General features: G+C 37.2%; 1 protein-coding gene across 1 annotated transcript in view; it reads left to right on the forward strand.

Annotated features, from left to right (window-relative positions):
• Positions 1–10382, forward strand: part of MUC2 (mucin 2, oligomeric mucus/gel-forming) — a 29460-nt gene extending 19078 nt beyond the window's left edge. The window contains exons 21-30 of the mRNA XM_010570138.1: positions 243–353; positions 666–845; positions 1885–2124; positions 3344–3500; positions 4717–4845; positions 7355–7502; positions 8339–8382; positions 8909–9106; positions 9477–9506; positions 9877–10382. Coding sequence (XP_010568440.1) covers positions 243–353; positions 666–845; positions 1885–2124; positions 3344–3500; positions 4717–4845; positions 7355–7502; positions 8339–8382; positions 8909–9106; positions 9477–9506; positions 9877–10382 — 1743 coding nt within the window. The remainder of the gene's footprint in view (positions 1–242; positions 354–665; positions 846–1884; positions 2125–3343; positions 3501–4716; positions 4846–7354; positions 7503–8338; positions 8383–8908; positions 9107–9476; positions 9507–9876) is intronic.
• Positions 10383–11137: the final 755 nt, after the last annotated feature.

An 11137-nucleotide genomic window follows, 5' to 3' on the forward strand; every position in this document is an offset into this window, starting at 1 on the left:
CCACTTGTTTCCCAGTTTTTGGCACACATGAGACTGTATTAACTGTTTATATGTATGCAAAGATGTATGTGTATATGTTTGTGCATCTGTAAAAATATATATATGTAGGATTTCACATATGAAGCAGCAGTAATGATTCATACATTGTAGAGATTTAAATGTTTGTAATTATTATGAGATTGAACTAAAAATTAAATATTCTACCTAATTTTCTTATGCTAATTTTTTTCCTTTTTTAATAGGATTTTTGTGGTGACAAAAATTCCAGTGGCTCATTCAGTATCATCACAGAGAATGTCCCTTGTGGGACTACAGGGGTCACCTGCTCAAAGGCTATTAAAATGTTTCTAGGGGTGAGTAATGATACTCAGTGAACATATATCAGTATTCAAGTATTTAAAACAAAGTAATGCTCCAAAGCCACATCCCTAAAAGCAGCTATAATAAGTATAACAGTTAGAGGCCCTATCAAATTAATCTGTAAAGGTGTAGGTTCTCGGGTACTGAAACCTCTCTTAAAGATACTACACCACTTTCTGTCATCTTGGAAAGTCGTCTCAGACTTTGAGTTATTTGTTTCAGAATGAGTTGTATTGTTATGAGCGTCTAATATTTTATCTCACCATAAAAGTTAGTGTTATAATATTTCTCCTTTCATTTTTCAGAAAACTGAACTGAAATTGGAGAACAAAGATTATAAAGAAATTCAGCGAGATACTGGTGATGATGTGCGTTATTGGAACAGGACAGTAGGCCTCTACCTTGTTATTGAGGCTAGCAATGGTGTGATGCTTATCTGGGATAAGAAGACTACTGTTTTCATCAAGCTGACCCCTGATTACAAAGTTAGTACCTGTCTGTCTTTTTCTGAAGTAGTAGTATGAATAGATAAATGAGATAAGGAAACATAAATGTTCTTTTATTCTGACTCTGTGTTTGATTCCTATATCCTCTGCACATTGATGATTAGCTTGCATTATTACTATCAAAGCTGGCAGGGGTGCTACTGGAGTTCCTTACAGTCCATCACAACGCATTGCAGAGGATGCATAGCATATGATTGCAATAAAGATAAATGTCTACGGCATTCTGAGTTAGTGAATACTACGAGTCAAGCATCCAAAGTAATTTAGGGGATGCAAAACTGACTGTACATGCACTTGGAAACCTGCATGGAATCTCAGCCCTGAGTTAAAACCAAACTCTCTGTGCAATGTACGGAGAAGGTTCTGATTTCTGAAAATCCACATGCTGAATTACAGAGTACTTAGTTCATTGGGCTGAATGAGGAGGTGTGGGGTTGTATAAACAGGGACATACTATTGCTTGAGAGGGCTGATGTATCTTAAATAGCACTACCAAAAATTCACTATTGTGGGTAAATTGCTACATTCTTTCTTTTGAGAAAAATGAGTCCCTTTCATTTTTTTCCCATGGATGAAGAAATGGTGCTCATTATGTTAGAAGCTTTTAATAAAAACAGTTTTGAGCAGAATGAAATTCTCTCAGGCTTATATTAATAGCTGAGTTATGATAAATTGAGAAGAATGGAAAACAAATTAATTCTTCTCAGCTGAAGGAGGTTTAGCCACTCTTTAGTGTTATAAGTTGGATGATGGGCCACCACAGAGACATGGAAATACACAAGATATAACTGGTTTCAGGGAGGGAACACATGGCAGCTGAATAGTTTGCTGAGTACACAGACAAATAAAGGTTTGATTTCTCTGCAAATGATTTGAAAGTAAAGATGAAAATATGTCATTTACACAGAGAGTCAGTTATCCTTTTTAATGTCAATGTTTTGGTTTCACTTTACTAGAGTCTGTTTCTCACTTCCATGGTATATTTAAAGGCGGTGGATATCTTAATTTTCTTTTCCAGGGCAAAGTGTGTGGTCTGTGTGGCAACTTTGATGACAAGTCTAACAATGACTTTACAACAAGGAGTGGGCTGCAGGAGACTAATGCTCTGAAGTTTGGGAATTCCTGGAAACAGTCTTCCATGTGCCCAGATATCACACAAGAGATTAAGCCCTGTGATGTGAAACCACATCGGAAGTCCTGGGCAGAGAAAGAATGCAGCATCATCCGGAGTGAAGTCTTTAAGATTTGTCACTCCAAGGTTTGTAAAGGGCAGTAAGTGATGGTATAGCACAGTGCATTTCTGTTACTGCAGAAGCAGAGATATCATCAGAAATGAATAAAGAGATGGTTAAATAGAGTGATCTTCAATTAAGTCTTCAGTACAGCTACATTTCAGCTACCGTTAATCGAAGTAGTTTGAGTATCTGTGGCAATGGAACTGTGTCAGTAGTGGTGCCAGCCCCAGCTGTACAGGCACGTATTTATCACCACAGTTTCATTACTACTGCTGTGCAAGCTAGCTTCATCAATCTAGCCTGAATAGGTCTGTGCCTGCGGCAGTTGCATTGTGTCTTGTTGAGACACTGTCAATACCATAAGTTCTGAACGGCCTTGTGATCATCAGACCCATCTTCTGACAGAAATGCATACTATACTTGAAAGGTGGCTGTTGAACAGACCACTGGTCCTCGTAATATTCAACCCACAGAAGGGATCTTCTTGGAAACAACTGACATCGTGCAGTTTAGATAGGCTTAGCTGCTAGTACTGAGCCTCCAAATTGCCATAGCACCCACTATGTCAGGCCCACAGCTTCCAGAGCACAGTGCACAGAGAGTATTCCTCTCTATTTCTTGTCTCTTTCCTGAAGTATGGTAATATTAACAACAGTTTGTTCTTAACTCACAGTGGAAAAGTCACAAAGAATTATTAATTTAATTAACTTGTGTTTCTATGTTGATTCCTTCAGCAGCTAAAATCCAGTCTAAGTTTCTCTTCTTGCAATCCTAAGCAAAAACAGTGGAAATGTTTTGCTAATGTTCATTGGATAAACTCCAAAAACTGGCAGACATAAAATTCTCTGCTTCATATTTGCTGAGAAGTGCAGCCTTTCTGATATTGCTCGCCAGCTGGTAGGCAAAGCTTGCTGTAAGATAAGACTTCATTGACATCAACCCAGCTTGGTTTTGAGAGCAGTAAAATGGAACTCTGTTAGAAAATGTGGTCACTGCCAAGGACTCTTATTTTATTTTTTCAGTCATAACAAAGTATGAAGGTACTATATTATTTTACGTCTATTATTATCCAAAATACAGTAAACGGCTTCAAGCCTGTAATGTTTGTTTGTGATTTGGTAATTCTTAGAAACACTCTCAATCCTGCCCAGTTCAATTCCCATATGTCAAAAGATCTCTCAAGCTTACTAGTTTGAAAACTAATTTGGAGATGAACTGGGCCATCATTTCTTTCCCAAACAGGTGGACCCGATTCCTTTCTATGAAGCTTGTGTTCATGATGCCTGCTCTTGTGACAGTGGTGGAGATTGTGAGTGCTTCTGTTCTGCAGTTGCTGCATATGCTCAAGAATGTACCAAGGCTCAGGCCTGTGTTTTCTGGAGAACTCCTGATATATGCCGTGAGTAACAGTTAAACACAACTGTCTCTCTCTGGCTGCAGTCAGAAAGCCTATCAAATAAGTCATTGATACTATCACTGCAAGGTTGAGCTGGCTATGGAATGCAATTTATTTTCGCGGCATATCAGGGAACAAACAGAACTAGTGATTTTTTATATTTCAATTATCTTTTATTCAGTCTGGCTTCTTTTTCTTTTTTTGTTTTCCTGTTTTTCTTTTTAATTTTCCTTTTTCTTCTCCCATTTTCCTTTTTCCCCCTAGTTTTCCTTTTTCTTTTCTAGTTTTCCTTTTCTCTCTCTCTCTCTCTTTTTTTTTTTTTTGTATTAAGGCTAGGTTTCAAATCATCCTTCCGTTTGCTTGATAATTGGTGAACTACAACTCCTGTTATCTTTCTTCTCTCTTGTTTCTTCAAAATTATACAGAATTTGATTATAGCAAAAGTTGTAGATGAACCTAGTCAGTATTGAGTATATTAAGCAGTGTCCATTAGTGGTGTTAATGCTTGTACCAGTACCTCATAAAATAATGTAAAATAATATTTTAATTAATAGTTCCCCCAAAAGTGCTCAAAACAAAATTTTGAGATTCTAAGTGGCAGAAATGTAAATATTTTTAATTTAAAAAATTCATTCTGATTCAGAATTAAGGCTAGTTGTAGTTTCTAAGTGTAAGAAGTCAGTGAAACAGAAGTTATAAGTTTCAGTCAGCTCTGATATATAAGTTTATAAAACTCCATCCTCTGTCCATAGTCATCTAAGCTGAATTCTGTCTGAAGTTGTATCCATAATGTCTCATATGCTCTTGACCTGCTGGGGGTGACTTTCATCCCATGTGATACAGCAAGGTAGAACTATTTTGAATATACTCCAAGAGTTTTTAGGAGTTTGCTAGTAGCTAGGGAAGAAAAATACTCTCCGAAATTTACCCTTAATTTTAAATTAAAATCAACACTAATTCTTTCTTTTTTTTATGATTTGAATCAAACATTTTCACCCTGTGGCTTGAGTGTTTAATATGAAGATCTTGGGCCCTGGAGTTTTGACCCCAAATTTTGAGATAGCCTATGTTTTAGTAGAAGAAAGGCCAGGTCCTATACCTCAAAAGAAATTTTGCTGTCTTAACATGTAGATTCATTTAGCTTGTACCTTTAAAGACCTGATCAGAGCTGCATTTTGGCAACCGAGTTTTTAATCAGCTTCTCTTTTTTTCTCATCAGCGATATTCTGTGACTACTACAACCCTCGTAATGAGTGTGACTGGCACTATGAGCCTTGTGGCAGTAATGTCACAACCTGCAGGATGATTAATAATGTCAGCACCAACTTTTCAGTACCATACCTGGAAGGTAATAAATTCCTTGCCATTTTTCAATTTTATTTCATATTACTCTGCCCAGGTATCATTTAATGAATATGGAATAGTCAGTCAGCTTGACAAGATGTTCCTAAATCTGTTATGTTGAATTTGTCTCCAGTCTTGCATAAATGTTTTCTATAATGTAATTTATTATTTATTAACATCAGTGGGTGATAGTTACATTGCTGTAAGCCACAAAACTATGTCTCTGCTTGGATAGTATCCTGAAACATTCAAGATTTTTACACCACTGTTATTTTGCATCCCATCCTAAGGACATTTCAAGAGAAGGAAAATGTTTTACATGGCAAAGAAGCAAGCTACCTATAGTTGGGTTTTTTTAATCATATCATTCTTTATGCATCAAATCCATCTTGACTTTACTAATGTGCAGCATCCTCTTATCTTTACAATGGAAAATATCTTTGATATCAGACACACTGATGCTGCTATGTATTGGATTCTTAACAGAGACCACAAAGTGGTGTCAAAAGGCTGCTGGGGGCTACCTTCATTTTTGGTGTATTTCATTTGTAGTTTTTGTTTAGGCTTTAAGACCAAGATGTGAGGCTAAAACACATTATTCTGCATTCCATCCCACTTAGGGGATGCACAAGCCATTTAAATCCCACTGAACCCCTCAAAGTATGTAGAGATACAATATTAGTAGGTGGAAGTCCTTGTGCTTGATAACTGGAAAGGAATTTCATGTTTTGAGGGCTGCAATGATCCAAGAATGCGAATGACTTTACAAATACCTTCTGTTTTATCACATAATAAAGTTGGAGAAAACAGCCACATTTTTGGCCACACAGTCTTTTTCGTCTGGACTGGAAGTAGTTATTTCCAGTTTAGGGATTGGAAAGAACTGCCCAGAGTTTGACTTTGCTATTTTAATCTTTGAACTGCTGATAACCAAACCAAACCAAACCAAACCAAACCAAACCAAACCAAACCAGCATAAAACCTAAAAAAATATTTAAAAAAACAAAAATTAACTCTCTGTTTTGAAATAGATTGTCTTAGATTATTAGAAAGATTTGGAAAGTGTCAGAAGGTAGATTATTATATATCCAATTATCTTTCTAAATTTTTTTTTTTTTATCTTCAGTGGAAATATAGAACACACTTACTTGTGTTAGGACATCTTTAGTACAGTCTGGCAGTGTGAAGTGACTTTTAAGTACCAGATAATTACATGGTCATTCAGTTTATAGGTGTCCTGGTTTCAGCTGGGATAGAGTTAATTGTCTTCCTAGTAGTTGGTACAGTGCTATGTTTTGAGTTCAGTATGAGAAGAATCTTGATAACACTGATGTTTTCAGTTGTTGCTAAGTAATGTTTAGACTATAGTCAAGGATTTTTCAGCTTCTCATGCCCAGCCAGCGAGAAAGCTGGAGGGGCACAAGAAGCTGGCACAGGACACAGCCAGGACAGCTGACCCAAACTGGCCAACGGGGTATTCCATACCGTGTGACACCACATGTAGTGTATAAACTGGGGGAGTGGGGGCGGGGAATCGCCACTCGGGGACTCGCTGGGTGTCGATCGGTGGGTGGTGAGCAATTGCCCTGCGCACCATTTGTACATTCCAATCCTTTTATCATTACTCTTGTCATTTTATTCATGTTAACATTACCATTATTAGTTTCTTCTTTTCTGTTCTATTAAATCGTTCTTATCTCAACCCACAAGTTTTACTTCTTTTCCTGATTTTCTCCCCCATCCCACTGGGTGGGAGGGGAAGTGAGTGGGTGGCTGCGTGGTGCTTAGTTGCTGGCTGGGGTTAAACCATGACAATAGGCTATTTAGAACTCCAGTACAGTATAAAGAGGACTTTATCTAATTAAGAATTGGATTTTATGAGAGATTATTTAGAAGCCAGACACAATAAATTTTTAAAAGTGTATTTACATGAAAAATGCAATGAGAATTGACAGCCAATTAATCCCTTGCAGGTGGGGTTTGGGTTATTGGCCAGAGGTATGGAAAAATGCAGATAAATTATCTGTTCGGCATGGAGATACCTGGTCTATTAAAGGCACATAAACAAGGTCTAATGTTCCAATAAATGTAGTGAAAAACCTGTTTGTTAATGAATACACTTCCATATTCTTCACAAAAGTATTATTGATATACTGATCACATTTCAATATCTGTAGAAAAATCAGGATGTTTCTTTGTCTTAAAATTACTAGCTGCCCATAGAAATGAATATAAATTAGGGGTTTCTCCAAGATCTTGAACTAGGAAAAACCAACTTCCCTAGGTTTCATGACTAAACTCTTTCTTAATCCTCCTCACCGCAGTATTATCAATGCGAACTGTTTGATTGAAGTCTTTTGGAAAGACTAATTGTCCAAGGATTAATTTGTATTTTCAATGTTTTTCATGCTTGATTCAGTGAGAATCATATACCTTCAGAATGTATCCTATCATTGACTTAACTCTTTATACTTTTTCTTCATCCTCTATACTGTTCTACTTGTCATCAACAGGTTGCTACCCCAGATGCCCTAAGGACAAACCTGTTTATAATGAAGAGACAAAGGAATGTGTGCCTGAAGATCAATGTTGGTGTTACATCAATGGAACTCATGTTCCCCCTGGAAGTGAAATACCCACAGAAGAGAACTGTACAAAATGGTATAAAAAATACGAAAACATTTGCAGTAATTCAGGAAAGAATTTATAAATGTTGAGCCCCTCATTTACTTTCCTGGGCCTCAAGCAAATAGAGATGCAACTTCAACTGAAGAGCTGGTATTTCTCGCATTTATCTATACAAATCAGGGGAACAATGCTGTTTATTCCAGTTGAGACTTAAACTCAAAAAATGCTGCACTTACCATACATACAGATTCTAAACTTTTCATTCATAATTTTCCAAACCCATAAAAATCCAGATTTCAGGTTGATGGTGTTGTTATAATAAGTGTATTAGCAAATTCATTAAATATACTCTTTGAAGTGTCATAAAAGATTTAATGGCATGAAACCTGGGTGTGTTTCTAGAACAACCTTTTGGTTCTTACAGCACTTTGGGAATAGAGGGGCTACTCTGCCTTGTATTCTCACTTAAAACTAGGATTTCAAATTCACTGTAATCTAAAATGTTCTGTACTAGCCCTGAAAGTGATAGCTGAGTCCTAACTGCTCATTCCTAGAGCCTTACTAATGATAACACTGACATCTACGACTCCATGATTACAACAGATTACAACCCCCCCCGACCTAGTATAAGTTCACTGCTCTGAAAAACATTTGTTATTATTGCACTATTGCAACTTAAAGAACAAAAGTGATAACTTAGTTTGAATGAAATAATGATAGGCAATATTGGAAAATATTACACCCAGAAAAATATCCAGTAGTATGAACGGAGATCAAGTGACAAATTTCTACATTTCTGTGTTCTTGGCTCTGCTAACAGGTGCCATAAAACATCTGCAACATTTTAATTTTTGAAAATTTTCTTTTAGTGTCTGTGGCCCCTCAGGATCCATACAGTGTACACCAATCCCAGGTAAATAACATTTGGGGATTTCTACAAATAAAAAGAAAAAAATGCATAGAATTGCTATGTTTATCTCTACAAAAGACTTAGTACTGTTTTGGAATAATTCTTTCCAGTGCAAGTGAAAGTTGTGGCCAAAGAAAATTGGGCAGAACTTGTGTTGAACCTGCTGTTAGTACTTCTTGTTCAACCTTTTTCTCATGTCCCTTATTCTTTCTCCCCATGTCCCATACCCAAACTACTGGATTCCACTACAAGAGTTTGCAGTCCCAGAACATGTACTATAGAAAAATGTCAGATAGTGAATTGCAGTTGTTATTTCTCTCAGAACATTTTAAAACCTGGTTTGTAAGTCTGTTCTTCTCAAGCATTGTATGCAGGGCTTTATTAAATATGTTTTAATGTAAAGATAAATTCATGTGATGTATTCGATCTAAGCTCCAGGTATAGCTCTGAAAGGACTATGCATGATGTGATTTGCCTTTATGTCTTACCTGGTAATAGGGAAATTGCACAGTAAAGCTCTTTCTTGCAGGGTGTCCTTGTGTCATCAATGGAACAAGTTATGAAGTGGGTGAAATTGTGGCACAAATACAGGATGGCAACATATGTATAACATACGTTTGTGCAGAAAATGGTTCTATAGTTGTTGGAAGTACTTACCCTTGTCCGATATCTACTTCACCTACAACCATTTCAACCTCCTTTCCTACTAGTACTCTTACCACCACAGGTAATCTTCAACAGAGATGTGCATCTAAAAATTGTTTTCTTTAAGGAAAATACTTTAAAAATTGAATGTACAAGTATATGGGCTTATAGTTGACACAGATAGAGTGATGCTTATGAATAGTTTTATCACACTACACTAAGATTTTTAACACTTTGAGTTGATTTACTTCTCATGGAAGAAATTGTAACTATAAATGCAAAGGGTGCCTTCCTAATTCTGAAAAACATGTTAGCATCTCGGTATCCTGATGGGATAGTAGAAAATGTCTCAGTAGTGTCAGCAAAAAAATAGAATTAGAATATTTAAAACTATTATTATATTTTTTTCTAATGCTTGCAGATGATGGAGTAATTTTTTTTTTCTATTTCAGTTATCACTACAAGCCCTCCAGTAACTACAAGTAAGTTTTAGATAGAAAACAAAGTTGTTAAAAAATGTCAAAGGAATATTTAAAGGAAGAGTAAATTAAAGATGGCCACTACAGAAAAATATATTTAAACCAAAAATAAATAATTTTTTAAAATTGCAAAAATGTGATAAGTATAGAGCAAAGAAAGACCTTTAAAGGCTTCAGCTTGGTAATTTTATTTTGATGCGAAGCTTCCTGTTGAAAAACCTGGTAATATTAACCCATTTTAGAACATTCTTCTCTTGGAAAAATGACAAGTTGCAATGCATTGCTCTAGTCCTTAATGGAATAGCATACAAAATTAATCTTCTCAGAATGTTTCCTGTAAACTCAGATGCTAAATCTCTGTCTTTTCTTGCAGCTCCATGCTTTGGATTAATCTGTAGTTGGACTCAGTGGTTTGATGTTAGTAAACCTGAAGAAGATGGCGGTGACTATGAAACCTATGATGCAATAAGAAAGGAACATGGAAACAAAATATGTGAAGCTCCTGAAGACATTGAATGCAGGGCTAAAGATAATCCCGATATGAGTTTAGAGGAACTTGGCCAGAAAGTGAAGTGTAATGTTACATATGGACTAATCTGTAAAAATGAGGAGCAAGATGCAACTATGTGGCAACTTTGCTATAATTATGAAATCAGGGTAAACTGTTGTGAGTGGAGTGAAATTTCTTGTGGGACTACAAGTGCACCGAGTCCAACACCAACTGCAACTTCAACCACCACCAGCACAACAGTACCCATCACCACTACAGTCAGGCAGTCAACAGCAGTTACCACCATGCCCATTCCCACCCCAACTATCACCAGCGAATTCACACCATCAGTCACCACCCCAGTAACTTCAACCTCTCCAGGTATTTAGCAGACCAATACCCTCTACTCTTCCTTTGCCATAGGAGAAATAAAGAGCTGTTAGCTACTAAAGGCATGTCATCTCCATAGCAGATATTGAGCTGGCAGGAAGTCTTACTTATGCTGGTTGGGAGCTCTATCCTTCTGCTGGAGAGTATATTCCCAGGACCTGTTGTGTGAGATTAGAGTAGGCCTTGATCTAGAGTACCATCATTTTAGGCATTGTCTGGGTGGGGCTGTGCAGAATTCCTTCCCTTTCTCCTCCTGCTTTCCCTCTGTCAGTGCTAACATTTGCCTGTGGTTATAGATCTAGGAAGGAAGGATTCCCCTGGCAGGCTTTCGGTAAGTTTCACTCTGCAGGCTGCCACTTACTGTGAACTGTGGTCTTTGGCTGCTGAGATCCACTAGTACCCTGTGAACATCTTCATCAGGCTGACATTACACCACAGGGAAATTACATGACAATCGGGTAGGAACATATACGTGTGCATACTTTCTTCCCAGACCACAGCTTCCCCTCTCAGTTCTTACTCCATGAGATAGCAAGGTGTTCTAAGTAATAAGGCAGAGATAGAAAGCCCCGCAGACCCTTAGTCCTCCTCATGTCATGTCTGCCTCCTATTGGTAGGTATTTTCAATTTAGTGAGAAGCACATTACAGCAACATTCCTGGTGTCCTTGCTAGGAAAGACTGTTGTGACCCTGTCTGTGCGCTGATTTGCAATTAGTCTGCTTTCTGGGGACAGAAAGGAAGGCCTAGTGATAT

This window comes from Haliaeetus leucocephalus, unplaced genomic scaffold (genome assembly GCF_000737465.1).
Source record: "Haliaeetus leucocephalus isolate CR32 unplaced genomic scaffold, Haliaeetus_leucocephalus-4.0 Scaffold293, whole genome shotgun sequence".
Classification (NCBI taxonomy): domain Eukaryota; kingdom Metazoa; phylum Chordata; class Aves; order Accipitriformes; family Accipitridae; genus Haliaeetus; species Haliaeetus leucocephalus.